The sequence below is a fragment of the Callospermophilus lateralis genome, chromosome 14, assembly GCF_048772815.1.
Source record: "Callospermophilus lateralis isolate mCalLat2 chromosome 14, mCalLat2.hap1, whole genome shotgun sequence".
In the NCBI taxonomy this organism is placed as follows: Eukaryota; Metazoa; Chordata; class Mammalia; order Rodentia; family Sciuridae; genus Callospermophilus; species Callospermophilus lateralis.
This window is the reverse complement of record NC_135318.1, coordinates 93801931-93819176: the sequence shown is the minus strand read 5'-3', so window position 1 is coordinate 93819176 and position 17246 is coordinate 93801931. Positions and strand designations below refer to the sequence as shown.

General features: G+C 40.6%; 1 protein-coding gene across 1 annotated transcript in view; it reads left to right on the top strand.

Annotated features, from left to right (window-relative positions):
- Window positions 1–16834, top strand: part of LOC143386066 (dynein axonemal heavy chain 9-like) — a 78944-nt gene extending 62110 nt beyond the window's left edge. Inside the window, exons 14-17 of the mRNA XM_077105176.1 lie at window positions 3133–3273; window positions 7938–8108; window positions 9821–9943; window positions 16559–16834. Coding sequence (XP_076961291.1) covers window positions 3133–3273; window positions 7938–8108; window positions 9821–9943; window positions 16559–16834 — 711 coding nt within the window. The remainder of the gene's footprint in view (window positions 1–3132; window positions 3274–7937; window positions 8109–9820; window positions 9944–16558) is intronic.
- The last annotated feature ends 412 nt before the right edge of the window (window positions 16835–17246 follow it).

Here is a 17246-nt window from a genome sequence, read left to right as displayed (position 1 = left end):
TTTATTCTAGATGGTCCAGGGAGGCAGCCCCCCATTGGGGTCCTCCTGTGATTTTTCTCTGCTCAGTCCCTCAGTCTGACTTTTTGAAAAAAAGAAGAGTAACAGATAGCATTTCCATCTTCCCACCATTCTTCCAAGCAATGACTACCTCCACTTCTGTGTTACAGTTTCCATTTTCTAGAAAATGCTTCTGACATCTGGGCTCCACAAACTTAACCCTGTGCAGTCCTGGCTTTCTGTTCAGGGAATCAGACTTCAAACTGAATGCCTCAGATAGTTTGTGGAATGGCCCTGAAGCTAAGGAATCACATTGCTGTGAAAGTTCTGAGATTCAGGCATGATTGCATCCTAAGAAAACCCACTGGACTAGCAAAATCTCCCAAGTCTGATTTTAATGAGAAAACTTCAGTGACAGGGCAGGAAAACTCAGTTCTCAAACTCTCTATCATCCTGGGAAACAATTAGAGCAGATAGTTTCCTTCATCCATTTCACAACATTTGGAAGGTTTTTATTCCTCCTTGCAGAGAACTAGAAGATGACTTGATAAGGAAGAGAGGCCCAGTCTCTCATCCTTTCCCAACGGACACTCAAACCTGTATAGGCCCTTTTGCAATCCCAGTCCTGCTCTGGGATCAGAAGACCAGTTGTGATTACTCATTCTGATTCAGATATCACATACATCTTAACGGTGCCCGGGAACAGTGAACCTTGGAATGAATATGCTTATTGCTGACTTACTGGGGTTTCTCCAAATATGAAAGACTTTTCCAAGTAGAGACAAAGTAGAAAACTTGAAAAGTAATGGTCAGAGCAGATAAACCAGATCAGACCCCCTGTGGGATAACAGCTCTTCACTCAGGTTGGAGTGATGATCCCCAAAAAAAGAAGGGTATAGTCTAACCCTGGCTCAGCAGAGGATGTGCCTCTCAGCTTTTATTGCCATTTATCTATGACCTCTGCCTCTCCAGAGGGGACCAAAGAGTTTGTAAAGCAATGATGGCAGAAAGTCCTCTGCTCTGGGCAGGAGAAATCTAGCTCACATACGAGTAGGTCAGAGGATGAATCAGCTGTGTAAAAACCAGTGAACATTTATTGAGCACTTGCTGTCTTCCAACTAGCACAGGAAATGTAATATTATTTCTTTTGTTCATTGTTTTTTGGTTGACTCCATAGTTTAGCTATTGTAAATAGCGCTGCAATAAATATGAGTGTGCAAATATCTCTTTGATGTGATTTCATTTCCTTTGGATACATACCCAGTAGTAGATTACTGCATCATCTAGTTATTCTATTTTTAGTTTTTTGAGGAATCTCCATGTTGCTTGCTATAGAGACTATGGTAACTTCTATAGATCTTTCCTAATTTTAAAGCTATTCACTTTATTTTACTTTATGGATTAACCTTGCTTTGTTTATATGTAAAAATATATGTGACTTTAAAAATATATTTTTAAAGAGTCCAAAATTAAGCAATGTATTTGCTTCTTGCCAAACAGCATAAAGATTAGAGAGTACTTTAATTCTGATCATTCCCTCCCAACTTCTGTTATTGTTTTATAATATAGCTAATGTTGTCTTGTTGCTGCTGAGAATCTGCTTTCAGTCTAATTGCTATTCCTTTTCAGCTTTGTCTTTTTTAGTTGCTTTTAATAGTTTCCCTTCTTCTTTGATGTTTCCGAATTTCACCACAGTCAGAATTTATTTTTTTTATTCATTGTACTCACGATTGATATGCTTCTTCAAGATAAGCACTGTAGCCTTTTATCAATTTTCGAAAATTCTTAACTCCAAATATAGCTCCCAAAGTAACTTCCAGTCAGAAATCATGGTGCAACTCAGGAGGCTGAGGCAAAAGGATCTGAAGTTTGAGGTCAGCCTGGGCAACGTAATGAGCACCCCTGGGTTCAATCCCTTGTACAACAAGGACAACAACAACAAAAAAAAACAACTTCAAATATTGTCTCTGTTTCATTCTTTCTATTCTCTACTTCTTCCTACTAGGACTGTCTGAATCTTCTCATTCTATCTTCCAAGTCTCATAAACTTACATATTTTCTACCTTCGTTTCTGAGCTGCATTTGTAATGATTTCTTTAGGTCTCTCTTCCAGTCTGTTTCTTTCTTTTCAACTCAAGCCTCTTATATTTACCTGTACAGTTTTTTAATTTAAATAACTGTCTTATTTTTAGAAGTCTAGTTAGTTCTTTTTCACATATGCCTGTTCTTTTGGTAATGACCTTATTATATGCTTCTTTTATATCTACTTGTTCTGGAACAAGGACATACTTGTTCTGTCTGCCTTCCCAGTCCTTTCTAGACTTTAAAGACCAGTGTTTATGAGATCAGTTTTTTTTTTTTTTTTTTTTTTTTAGCTTCCAGAAATGAGGGAGAATATGCAGTATTTGTCTTTCTGTTTTAAGTTGTTCAGTCATCTTCATTTCTCAGAGTGCTAATCCTTCTGGGATTTAGGAGGTGTTCACTTCATTGGAAGAGGCCTTCTAACTGTCCCCTTTGTTAGCACTTCTTCTTCTTGTGAAAACCTCTTTAATAGGGATCATTGCTTTTTCTTGTGGACTTTCACAAGTTATCAGTAGTTGATTCTATTTTGGAGTCTGAGGGCAGAGAGCATTGAGGTTCGTATTTAAGTGACATGTTCTTGAAGAAATCTCTCTTCCTGTTGCTTAGGTTTCTCTTCTTATTTTTACCGGTGATAAGAAATTTTCTGAAAATAAAAATACTCCATTAAAAGAGGTTTTCTTTGTGAATTTATGTATTCACTATTTCATTAAACTTTTTTTTTTTTTTAAAGAAAATTATTTTGCTTCTTCCCATGGACTTCCACTGCTTGGCATGGAGTTCATTTTAAAGCAATATATATATTTTTTCGGAGCTAAGAAGCTGGCATATTTCCTAACTATGAGAACCAACAGCTCAGTCTGTGAGAGCAAGATTGTGAATACTGTCCTTCCATTCAAGCTTGATACAGGGCCTTTCCAACTTCTTCCCACTATTCCCATTTCCATTCACTCCACCCCATACACAGACACACACCACGCACACAGAAAGATCAGCTTGATTCTCTGGAAGCCCTATTTAGTTTGAACAATGGCCTGCTATTTATTTTCTCAACAGGTCCAGGAAGCCAGGGTGACTGAAGTAAAAATCAACGAGGCCAGAGAGCACTATCGGCCAGCAGCTGCCCAAGCCTCTCTGCTCTACTTCATCATGAATGACCTCAGCAAGATACACCCAATGTATCAGTTCTCTCTCAAGGTGATTTATACCTGGAGTTTTTTTTTTTTTTTTGAATAATCGTAATCAAGCGGTGTTAGGTCTCTAATGTAATTTCCCATGAGAGCTTATCCATGTGCTTCATTAGTTACGGCAGATCTTGAAGATCAAGGCCAGGAGTACTGCTTCATTGGCTTCAGACCTGCGTTATAGGTCCTCATTTCTTTAATTTAGTCTTATATAATTCATTGGAACAGAAGCAGGTGCCACAGCAAGGCTTAGCTTCATTCATTCCATAAGCAAATTCAGTACGGGTGGCTACTGGATGTGTGCATGTTGGATGTGTGGACGAGGATATCAGAGAAATGTCAGAAATTATTCCTGTCCCCAGAGAGGATTGAATATGCACACCACTTGTACTGATGAAAGACCAGTGCAGGCCATCATAACAGTCAACTTTAAATTACTTTTCTTATTACTTTAATATCCCCAAAGCAACTGTTTTATGGTTGTTGCAATATTCCTGAAGCCAAAGTTGTTAGCAAATTTCAAGTGCTGACTAAACTCATCTTACCCATGAAAAAATAAAACCCATAAATTTTAAGTGAACCTCGGAAACTATCATTCTCCCCTAGTGAATTCATCAAATGACCACAATTAAAGAAGCATTAAGAGGAGATCAAACGTTTCTGAGCAACTTCATTGGTTTGACCCAACAGAGAGGACATGCACATGCACAAATAGGAGAGAGACAGAGAGAACATATGTATATGGACACAGAGATTTCACACACACACACACACACACACACACACACACTCCTCAGTATGTGTATTACATGCTAAGTCATCATGTGGAGGTCAAGGTGTGGATATGGTGATGAATACCTGAGAAATCAGAAGACCCCCAGTACCTGGGGCTCATTTAATTGGAGAGGGTTTTCACCATTTCCCAATCCTTTTCCCTTAACTCAAAGTCTCTGCAGATTGGAAGACATGTGGTTATAATATTTTATGTTTTTAGGAGAAACTCGATCCTTGGCTGTATAGTCAGATTATGAAAACATGTGAAAGAAATATAAGATATTTCAAAAACAGATATAAAAGTTAGCATAAGCCTATTAACTACAGGGTCATCTCCTTAGTTCCAAGAGTAGTTGAAGTTGACTATCAGAAGCCTACCACGGTGACTTGGAAAACGATCTGAGATGAAATTCATGAAAATATGGGCTAAAACATGTTGTCAGTTGCTCTGCAGCAACAGCATCCTGATCTAGGAAACTCTGAAGCACTACTTTAAAAAAAAAAAAAAAAAGAAAAAGGTGTACTTTGGGTCGCCATGTTGTTATGAAGAATTGCCAAGGACAACTACCTTTCATTGATCAACTAGATCATTGAAAACAGATGGAAATTCTGAGTGATAAATAGCTGTGGGATGGGTCTTCAAAAGAACAATGCATTTGAAAGTCTCCTGTGATTTGATTTTTAAAAAGCTAGCTACTGGAGTTTCTACAGATTCGATTTTCATATGAGGATCAATTTTGCAGTTCTCATTTCTGGCACACAAAGGAGGGACATTCTCAGAGTATGAAAACCCCAGAAAGACCAGTGTGCCAGGAGCCACATGTCCCATCTTTCAAAGCGTTTTGAGCAAGAATGCGTTAAAATATTTGTCCTTGCTTTTACACAAGCAGAAATTCATCCAAATGCAAGTTTTGAATGAACTTGAAGTTCAACATGTGGTTAAGATGGGAATGAAAGCAAAGTAACTTTTTCTTCAAAGCTCAACCAAAAGCTGGGAGACATACATAGAAGGCACCACAGTGTCATAGATAAGAGGACACCTCCCTAGGATATCCTGCAGACTGATGGGAGGCCCAGTGTAGCTGCTGTGTGCACTTTATAGAAAGGCATGACTGAGGAATACCATTTCTCCATGAGATGGGAAAGGGATCATCCGATAGACAGAAGCAAGATGAACACAGATCACGGGTTTCAAACAGGGAACCCAAGGTCTTGTTGATCTCTTCTCTTTGGTCCACAGAAGGCTTTTCAAATACTTGAGTAGGTTACCAATATTTTAAAATAAGGAGGATTAGTCTGAAGGTATACCTCAATGGTAGAGTGCTTACCTAGATGCATCAGACTTGGGTTCCATCTCCAGCACCACAAATAATATTACAATAATATAAAGAGAATTCACATAAATATACCAATTTGGGGCTTCTCGTGAAAATTTGGAAGATTGACAACATTGTATTCACATTCCACATGGGATGAATTTGTAGCTGCTTCTCCCTAGGTGGGCACCTGCCCTCTGTGTCCTGGTAGTCTTCCTCCTCCCTATTTGGTCTTGTACACCTGGTTCCTGGAGGCATTTGAGTTGGACAGTCTTGATCTAGAGCGTCCCTCATTCTCTTGGGCATTAGCAGAGCAAATTTATTCATTCATTCAACCATTCTTTTTCAGACCTATAATATGCACAGAGCTGGACTCGATTTTGAGAAATGCAACTATTTTTATACAAGTGGAAAGACAAAACTCTAGGCAATCACTCATGGGCCCTAAAAATGTTCCAAAAGCTTGTGAGTATCTACCAGGGGAGGGTAAGTCAATAACCAGACCATGTGGGCAGAACAGACCTTCTGGAGAAAGCTGTGGGAGTGAGGATCAGGCCCAGCACCAGAGTTGTTCATAACCACAAAGGGAGAGAAACAGGGATGGAAAAAAAAAGACAGTCAAATGAGCTTAGTGTAAAGAAAATATCCTGGATGTATCCAGATTTTTCATTTTCCTTAACTCTCTTCCTGAATCAGGAATCATTTTATTTAAACTTAGTAACTCGAGGTTCATTGCTGATTACTGTTATTTTGATAGAGCCTTAGAAGAAAGCTATAGCAACCACCTGGAAAAGTACCCATCCATCTCCATGGACCTATTCTGCACATGGAAGCTTCTCAAATTGCTCTGTGTGGTTCTAGAGAGCTATGGCTTCATCAGCTCATAGTCAACTAATATTTCACCTAAAATCTACCAAGTGAAGGCAAACATCACAATGGATTGGTTTGAAGATTTTGCTGAGATGAAGACTCCAAGGGCTTTGTTAACAAGAAGAAATGTGGATCTGTGAATGGAGAGAGAAATTCACATTTTTTTCCTATTTTGCAAATGAAGAACTACTAAGACTCAAATCTTATGTGGTTTCCATCTAGGTTCAAATACTTGGTCTCAAAAAGACTTTAGATTTTTTTCTTCTTTTTTCTTCTTCTTAAAACCACAAAAGGAAAATAGAGAAGAAACTAGAAATCTGCAGAACCAAGAATCTAAAAGGTCCGATTGTATCTTGGCTTTTATTTTCTTTAAGGATTTGTTCTATTCATGTCACACTTGAAGGGTAGCATTTCAAATATTCACTTTTACGAGGAGTCATTATTTAAGTTTAAAACAAGAGAAAATTAACTTATGTGATTTTTTTTACTGCTCATCATACCCATAATATATAGTTCTAAAGAAGAACCCAAAGCTGGCTGTACTCCCACCATTGCAGAAGGGTTCATAAGGGAAAAAGGACACTTTTCAAGGACTTTTCAAATGACTGCAAAATTAATAGGAAAAGAACAAATAATATCTAAGACTCTGATCATTATCAAAGGAAAAATCATTAACTAAAAATATTCTCACTGCCTGCTATGTGCAAGGGTCAGTTCAACAAAGTTGTAACAGAGGATTGTTTCTGCCCCCAAGAATTTTATCCCATGCTGTAGAGCATCATTAATCCCAGCTGTGTCTACTTTCTATTCAGGTAGTTATCCAACAAAAACTTACTGAATTTAAAGTATATTGACTACTGGATGTTTGTTCTTCACTGATCAAAGCCTTGGGCTCTTCTCTGTGTGTCCTTGTATTTGATCCTTTTCTTTTACTAAAAGAACAATAGCATCACAGATTGGGGAAGTTATAAAGTTATAAAGAAAAGAGTTTTATTTCTGTTCACAGTTCTTGGTCCAAGGTCAAGAGGCCACATCTGGTGATGGCCTTATTGCTGGCAGCGTCCTTATTGAAGTGGGACAAGGCATGTGTGTTTCCTGGTCTCTCTCCTTATAAATCCACCACTAGGGGGTGCGGTGGCACACTCCTGTAATCCCAGCATCTGAGGAGGCTGAGACAGGAGGATCACGAGTTCAAAGCCAACCTCAGCAAAAGCGAGGCATTAACAACTGAGACCCTGTCTCTAAATAAATTACAGAATTACGGATTGGGGATGTGACTCAGTGGCTGAGTACCCCTGAGTTCAATCGCTGGTACTACCCTCCCCCCCACCACCCACAAGAAAAAATCTCTATTCAACGTTAGGAGTTCCACCCTGATGATCTTATCCAGTTTTACCTTCCTCCCAAATTCCCTTTCTCTTAATTCCATAGTCAAATTAAGCTTCCACTCTCCTAATAACTCACACTAGGGATTAAAAATCCAATATGACTTTCATAGGGCACAAACTACATTCAAACAGTGGCAGCCCCGTAGCGATCTAATTGTTCATCTGAGCAAACTAAGAGCTAAAGCATCTTCTCTTGTTACCATTGTCTCTTCTTGTCTTCCCCAGATATACTGGGATAAGTTTTCATTGGGTGGGCTGGAAAAATTGACCCCTCATATAATAAAAGGAGGTTCACGTAAGTCACCAAGATGCTACCCTTCTGTCCTCAGGCCTTCTGCATCGTCTTTCAGAAGGCTGTAGAGAAGGCCGCTCCTGGTGACAGCCTCAAGGAACGGGTCACCAATCTAATAGACAACATAACCTTTTCTGTGTACCAGTATACGACCCGCGGACTCTTCGAGTGCGATAAGTTGACCTACCTTGCCCAACTCACCTTTCAGGTAAAAGTAAAACAAAAAAAAAAAAAATAATTTCTAAAAGATAGGTCATTTTTAGTGCCCAGTCATCAGGTCTTAAAAAATTTTCTTTTTTTTTTTTTTGCCTCCCACTAGCTGGAGATAAAACCCAGGGCCTAAATTAGTGCTCCACCACTGTCTGAGTCATGCCACAGCCCTGAAACTTTCTTCTTGTAACATCTCTTCCCAAAGAAGTTCCGATAGGATACATGCATGCTGCCCCCACATTGTCCCCCTCATGACAGATACGCTGAATCAATCATGGTACATTTTCTTGCTGATCCTGGATGAGCTCTGATCCTTCTAAAAATATCCCTCCAGCAGCCACTACCAGTCAATCAAAACTGGCACCGAAGATGGAACTAGAGGGCCATACTGAAAACTAGAAGATTTTCCAATGCCATCAGAAGTTTTGTTCCATCAATATTTATCTAGATAATAAGTTTACTGACCTAACCTTCTCCCGGGTTAAGAAATCACACAAGACATGGTAGCAACCATGGCCTTAGAAAATTTTCAACAGCTTTGGTTCTTAAAGGCCTGGGAAAATTGGAGACTTCTAATATTGCTGCATCTTGAACGAGAAACCCTGGTCTTCCATTTAATTTCAACATCAAAAAGTCATAAAAATTTACTTCCTTTCACTGATCCCCCTAATTATTTAGAATTGGGAATTTTTTTTTTCAATATATACCTTGGTAGCACAGACTAGACTATCTCAAAGGCCACTTCCAGTTCCAAAATCAGATATTGTATCATTTTTGTGTTGACTCCACGTTCCAAAGTCAAGCTCATAGATGTGAGCATCTCTTAGTCCTCTCATGTTCTGTAATTCCCAAGCCAGCCTAAATGATAGCTTGGACTTTGAAAATACAGGGGTTCTACCTCTCACTGAAAATCATGTCTCTAACCAAGCCAAAAGCTTTTCCCCTCCTGCACACTCTGTTGTAATTCCCTTCCAAGCCTCTGCATTTTTCATTCCGCCCCCCCCCATCTGAAAGTCCTACCTTCCTGTTCAATATTCCCATCTCTCAGCTTTTCAAGACCTAATTCAAACTGACTTAGGATGTGGCTCAGTGATAGAATGCTAGCCTGGTAAATACAAGGCCCCTTGGTGTATTCCCCAGTACTGGGGGCGGAGGCTGGGGCTGGGGGTGTGGGGGACGACTTATAGAAAATTTAGTCAATTTAAACCCTTCCTTCCTCTGGCTTGCTGGCCACTCCCTTGTTCAGGAACCTCTCTCCTATTTTTAATTCACATATGTGCTTCTATTTTGCATAAATTCACATTGTTGATTCATATGTGTGTTTCTATTTTGCGTGTGTTCATATGTCACTTTGGCACTTTCCTCAAATCATGTCATTTGTATGTGTCATCTGCTCAATTAAATTTCAGGCACATACTCCGTGGCATTTATGATTGATACATAATAAATGCCTGCTAACCAAGATACATAGTCATCCACTGGGTATATTTAAGTCACTGTGATATTGGGGTTGAAAACAGATGCACATAGGAGTAATTTGCATAAATATACACTTTCTTCCACTCCATCCTCTCTAAATAACCAAAATTGATGGGCAAGCTCTAGTGTTAGAGGCAGCAATAATTACACTGAGTGACAATCCCTAAGATCCCCTGAACCTGAGGCCACCACAAGCTAAAGAAATATGGTGTCATGTTCCCTCCTTTGCAGATCCTCCTCATGAACCAGGAAATCAGTGCAGCAGAATTGGACTTCCTGCTTCGATCTCCAGCGCAGACAGGCACCCCTAGCCCAGTGGAGTTCCTCTCCCATCAGGCCTGGGGAGGTGTCAAGGTCAGTACTGGTTCCTATGAAAAAGTCAAGTTCTCATCTCTTACTTTCCTCCTGATACTTGTCCCTACGGTGTCAACCAGGATCTCAGTTTTTGAGCTCAAGTATGGAGCTGTGTCCCTTTTCCTGTACACCCACAGCAGGCTCAATCTTCTGAGCACGCATTTGGGTGTGTGAGGGCTGTGCCTCCAGGGGAGAAAGGAACCTGAAGTCCCTATAAACTTCTCTGAGCTGCCTTCATCTACCAAGGCTCAGGACTGGAATGTGGGCTCTGTGGTGAGTTCCTGGGACTGATGTGGAGCTGCTGCTGCAGTAGCATTTCTAAAAAAGCAGACATCTCCACCTGAATCTGAACTCAGACTCCAAGCAGGGAATGCATTCCAACCTGGGATGCTGGCAGTGATAGGAGTTCATGCTTATTGAGTGCCTCAGAAAGGCAGGGTCTCATTTCACGGCCATGTCCGACTTGGCAATAGGTATTATGTGTTTCCATTTAACATTTGAGGAAATTGAGGTCCCACTTCTTACTAGTGGCAAATTCAGAACTCACATTTTGGCCTGGCTGGGGGCCGAGCCCATTTTCATTTCATATTGTGCAGTTAAGTTGGGATTGTATGAATGTTGAAAAGAATCAATAAAGTCCTTTCAATAGGCACTGTGCCTACATTAAGAGAACCTGACATGATGCCTGCTGGAAAGGACAACTGAGTGAATCCCAACTCCAGAGAGTCCAGTCCCTACCAGAGGAGTCACCTATGGAATGGCATCTGCATAAGATGAATCCTACTTATGATCTTCCATATTTGTTGCATTTTACAGAGACTTGATTACAAAGAATTATGAGTCTACAGCAATGGGATTGGTTTTCTTTCTCATATATATCTTACTCAGATTTTTTTTAAGTAATTGTGGATTCACAGGCAATTGTAAGACATAATACAAAGATATCCCTTGTACCCAGCTTCCTGCAATGCTAGCATCTTATAATACTATATACAATCACATATCCAGGAAATTAACATTGACATGATCCACCAATCTTAGTCTGATTTCACCAGTTTTACAGAAATTCGTGTGTGCGTGCTTGTGTGTGTTTAGTTACAGGACATGTGAAGAGTCATGTAATCACCACCACAGTCAAGACCCAGAAAGTTCCATTTTACAGAGCTTCCTCATGTTGGCCTTTTATAGTCACAGTGTCCTCCTTCCTTACCCAGTTCCTACTACCAACCAACCACGAATCAGTTCTCCATTTACATAACATTTGTCATCTCAAGGATGTTATTTGAGTGGAAACATATGGCACATAACTTTTTGGAATGGGCTTGTTCACTTAGCATAATTCCCTTGAGATCCATCCAAGCTGATTTACTTTATAACAAAAGCCCCGAAATAGATCATTTATGTGCAGGCTTTCCTCTTTCAAAGGAGTCGTCTTAAGAAATTCTAGGCTAATTCCACTAATGCTACCATTGCTTAAAATCCTCTCCTAACTTCTTTTTCAGAGTCTATAGCTATCCTTTCAATCAACCTTAGGACTATATACAAATCGGGAATCATCAAACTTTTTGTGAAGGACCACATAGTAAATATTGAGGGAACCACTCAACCGTGCCAAAGACACATACAGTGTGGAAATGAATGGTTCCCACTCATTCAGAAAACTTAACTGGAAACGCAGGTGCCTTCATGCAGGGAACCTGCATTTCCAATGTAACAGAGGCTAAAGAGAAACAGAGAGTGCTGGTTCTGAGAAGCGGTACTGCTTCATGAAGCTTCAACCAGAAACAAAGACCCTTCCTTCAATTGGAAGCTGCCTGCACAAAATGCTTCCATTCTGCACACTTCCAAGCTTTTCTCAGCCAGCAACTTCAGACGACACTTTACACCCAAAGTACAAACTGTGCTACCCAGAGAGCCCTTGGACCTAACATCACCAATATTCACGTGGAAAGTTGGACGGCTGACAAGATCAGTTGCCCAGTTTCATTGAAATCCTCTTCTCAAATTTTTCTGAAAACTCATTGGAAATGAAGGTGCCCACGAGCAACAAACTCTGCTTTATATAAGACACAGAAACTTCTAAGTAAAGCCAGTGACTGCTGGATCTCAGAAGGGGTTCCAATTCTGATTAGTTCAGAATCTCAACAAAAAAAATCAGTTCACAAATCTCAATGTGCTCTCTAGGAACACTTTTACATCCTGCAATTGAAGCTGTTTGCACACCCTGCTTCTCTTCTGCACTTCACACTCTTCTCATTAAGCACATTCAGAGAACAGTTCAGGCTCAATATCCAAAGTGTGCTAGCAGGAAAGCCCTTGTACCTCGGAGCACTTGCTCAGATAGGAAGTGATGGGACTGCTGGGTGGGTCAATTCCTTAAAGATTCTTTGGAATCCATTCCTCAAACAGATTCTGAAAACTATCTTGAAATTGCATGAGCCTGTCTGCAATGACCTATGCTTTACTGAGTGTGTAGATGGTTCCAAGTGAAACTGTGCCATCAGCTCTGACAAGAGGTTCTGCTTCTTGCAAGTTCAACCAGGGAAACCCCCCATGTGTTCACTGAGAACAAAGCTACTTTGATGCTTCTTGCACAAACTGTTTCTGTTTTCCCCCTACAAATGGATCTCAGGATGCACATTCAGAACACATTTCCTGAAAGACATTACAAAGTATCATTGCAAAAGTCCACTCTTGTCTAGCATCACCAACATTGATTAGGAAGGTGGTCTTGCTGAGAAGATGAATTGCACAAAGTATCCTTGTATTCCCTTACTCAATCTTCGCTGACAATTCCTTGAAACTGCAGGTGCCTGACAGCAAAAAATTTAACAATGGCACAGTTTCAAATTGAAACAGTGCCCAGAGCTCCCAGAAGCATTTTGATTTAATGCTAGTTCAGCCAGGTACAAAGCTTAATGTGCACACTGAGAAGAAAGTTATTTCCTAATATTAAAACTGCTTGCAAAATTATTCAGTGCTGCACTGCCAAAATATTTTCAGGAATTACATTCAGAGCACAGTTTCAGCCCATATACAAAGGATGCTAGCAAGAGAGCCCTATACCTAGGGTTTAACAACTTTGAGAAAAAAAATGTGAGCCTTCTGGAAAGATCAGTTCCCCAAGGTTGATTGAAATCGATTGCTCAATCTTTTGTCACAAAATTCACTTGAAATGCAAGTGCCTGCCTGCATTGAACTCGCATTGACCAATTGTACCGATGCTTCAAAGGGAAACTGCCACCTCTGAGAAGCAGTTGTTCTTCATGTTAATTTAAGCAGCGACAAACCCCAATGTACTCACTGAGAACAAGGTAAGTTCCTGAATGTTGAAGCTGCTGAGAGACTACTTCACTTATGCACCCCCAAAATATTCTCAGCAAGCTCATTCAGAGCCGAGGTCAGGCCCAAAATACAATGTTGGCTTACAAGAGATTCCTTGCACCTAGGATCACCAATTTTGAGAAGGCAAGCTCAATTCAACCAAATTTCTTGGAAACCCATTCATCAGACCTTTCTGAAAAATCACTTGAAATGCAGGTTTCTGCATGCAAGGAACTCTAGATGACTGATGGCAAAGACATTTCCAAATGCAAACATGCCTATCAGATCTGAGAAGCAGTTCTCATTTTCAGTGTTTCAGCCAGGGAAAAATCCCCACGTGCTCACTGGGAACAAGTTAGTTTGTGCTACTTAAAGCTGCTTCCACAAACAGCTTCACTTCTGCACTTCTAAGCTGTTCTCATCAAGCACATTCAGAGCACAGTTCAGGCATGAAACACAAAGTGTGCCAGAAAGAGATCTCTTGTATCTATCATCACCAACTTGCAGGAGGAAAGAGGACCAGCCGAGAAGATCAGTTCTCCAAAGTGTTATTGACATCCATTTGTCAAACTAGTTGACAACATACATTTGAAGTGCAGGTACCCACATGAATTAACTGGTTTTTGTTTGTTTTTTGGCACAGATGCTTCAATGTGAAAGCGTGCTTGTCACCTCTAAGAAGCGGTTCTGCTTCATTCTAGTCAACCAGAAAAAGCACCATGTGCTCACTTACAACTAAGTTAGTCCTGCAAGTTGAACTGCTTTGCAGAAGTGGTTTCAATTCTCCATTACCTAGCTGTTTTCAGTAAGCACATTCCATCCCAATGTGTGCTACCAAGAGAGCCCTTGTACCTTACATCACCAAATATAGGGAGGCAAGGGGAATGCTCAGAAGATCTATTCTCTAAAGTTCCATTGAAATCCGTAAGTCATACTTTTTCAGAAAACTCATTGAAATGCTGGCCCCACAGGCAACAAACTGTGGTTTACAGATGGCACAGATGCTTCAGTGTGAAACCGTGAATGCCAATCATTACAAGTGTTTCTGACACACTCTAATTCAACCAGGGACAGTCCCAGAGTACTCACTGAGAACACGCTTTGTTCCTGCAAGTGGAAGCAGCTTTCACAAACTATTTCAGTTCTGAAATGTCAAACCCTTCTCAGCAAACACATTCAGAGCACAGTTTTGGCCCAATAGAAAAAGTGTCCTAGCAAGAGGGCCCCACACCTATGATCACCTTCATAAGGTAGCTTCCCAGCTTCTGAGCGGAAGTGTACTTCTCATTGGCCCTTATGCTATGGTGGAGATTTCTAGGAGCTCAGTTTGATGCAGGATTTTTTGCAAGCCCTATGCAGCCCTCACACATGCTCAAATGTTACAGGATCCTGCAGACCAGTCCAGGCAGCAGTAGGCATCCATTCATTTTCTATGGGCCTACAGATTCCTAGATGTATAAAATTCATTATCTGTAAATTTTATATATATATATATATATATATATATATATATATATATATATATATATATATATATTATATACTATATATATATAATACATAACATATACACTATATATGTTATATATCATTAAAATCTGAACAATTAAAATTGGAAATATTCTAAAATCAAAACAGTGGAACCCCATTGTGATGCTACAAGTAGAAAATTCCACACCGGACCTCTGGGGATGGTTCACAGTCAAAATCAGCTTCACTAAAAATATTGCATGAAATTACCTTCAGATAATGTATAAAGTTGCATGTGAAGCACACAGGCATGTCTCTTTAGACTTAGGTTTCATCCACAAGATACCTTATGAAATTGAAAATACTCCAAAATTGGAGAAATCTGAAAGACTTCTCCAAAGTATTTCAGCATAGACCAACTCAAACTCTCTATCTATCCTTCAACAAGTGTGTGTGTGCACTTTGGAGAAGTCTTTCAGATTTGTTTGTGTGTCTTTCTTTGTGTTTGTGTCATGATGCCTGATATTTCATTGCTCCCATTGGAAAATTAACTCATTTAATACCATCTGTCAAACTCCTAAAAACATAATTTCTTTGTGATCAAATGAAACATTTCTTCCTTTGGGCTTATATGTTTCTTCTAGGAATGAACTACTACAATTAATACACTCAAATCATCAAAGTAGATCAGATAACAAAAAAATTATATTTTAAAAAGTGCTTGGTTTAAATAACAAATATATGATATAGTAATGAATATGTTACTAAAGGGAATATATAACAAATATCTAATGCCACACTATAGATTGGCAACTTCAAAATTTTGAAGCAAATATTAATAAATGTAAATGATCATAGGATGCTTCAGCACTGCCCAACCAAACAGCAGAAGAATGTTCTTAGAAGGATCCTATGGAGAGCTTGAGCCTCTTTTGCATCATAAGGGGTAGGTTTGGGCTGGATCCACTCATCCTTCTTCTTAGAGAATGTCCTCTTCCTCAGCACAAAGTCGTATTCAATGTGAGGGTTCATAGCATAAAAAACATTGCAATGGTGAGGAATCTTCAGCTCTGGGAGGAGAGGAGTATATGGGAAGAAGTTGGCATGCAAGAGGTACAACATGGGACACCCCAAAATATGAGAAGCTCGACCAGAAACGACCTGAGCCACAGACCTGGGAGCTCTCCAATTCAGCACCAAACCAACAAAGACAGTCTCCACAGTCCTTCCTGAGGAAAAAGTAGGCAGAGCACTTCAACAGACCTAATGTCTATTCCTTCCAAAGGCTTTGGACTCCAGAACATCCCAGGTCTTCTTGCATCTTCCAAAGCACACCCCTAGGGTTTGCATCTGAAATCTCCCACAAAAGGCTCCTGTGCTGAAGATTCAGACCCCACATGAGCCATCTTCATAGGTGGGTTTGGAGGGAAGCATTGGATGGTGAGTGCTCTGATGTCATCATGAAATTCTCATTCAAGATGAACACACTACTGGGAGATGGGAGGGACTAGAAGAAAGGTTGGGTATGGTTGGAAGACCTGAACAGGGTTGGGCCCTGGGCAATAGTACCTTGTCCCTGTTGGCTCCACTGAATCCTCATCCTCCAAGTAGAGGTCCTCCTCTCCTCTCTGTCTTTCTCTCTCTCCCTGTCTGCCAGCCTCATTCTCTCTCTCCCAGTCTATGCCTGTTTGGCAAGGGCTGAGGAGCTCTCCACTGCCACACACTAGAGCTTTATGGACAGCCTCAGTGCACAACCAAAGAGAAAGCTGTGAAACCCGGAAAAAAGGCCTAGGATTCCTCCTCTGAGTTATTTTCCTCAAGTATGGCCACCGTGAGGACAGGCTGACCAGAACAGATACCACATTAGAGCCATGCTTCTGCGTTGGTGGAGACCGCCTCCATGTGGACCAGGCTTCCGAGAATGGAGGCCACTCTCCAAATGCTGCCCTACTGAGAACAATGGTTCCAAAGACCAGCAAAGGGACTGCTTCCCTCCAACATGGTGTATGGTCCAGTGGTGCCATGACCCCGAGTGGGGGAATACAACAGCCCGCTTCTCCTTCCTCTGCACACCTGTTTCCTGTCGCCCTCCTCTAATCTAGAGCCTGTTCTCCATCCCTTCTGGGTTGATGAGGGGATCTCTGCTATGAATTTCGTAGGCTACCAAGGTCCCAGACTGACTTCCTCTTCCATAGACTCTACTGACCTAACAGTAGGTTAAGATGGGAGAAAACTGATCCTAGAACTCATAGGGATGGTGGTCTTCAGTGTACATAGGCTGGGATCATGGCTGCTGTGGATGTTGGACTCACAAAAACCAACCAACCAACCAAAAAGCGCTGGCATTATTAACAGATGAGCTTTGTGGCCGATGTGCTCAGGAAGCCCTCATCTGACTTCAGTTAGGGGTCATAACCTGGCTATTGTGATCACCTCTGGGCAGGTGGACTCAGATACAGACAACCAGGGAATTTGTCCAAACAGATGATTCAGCCTGTCTCCCAGCCTG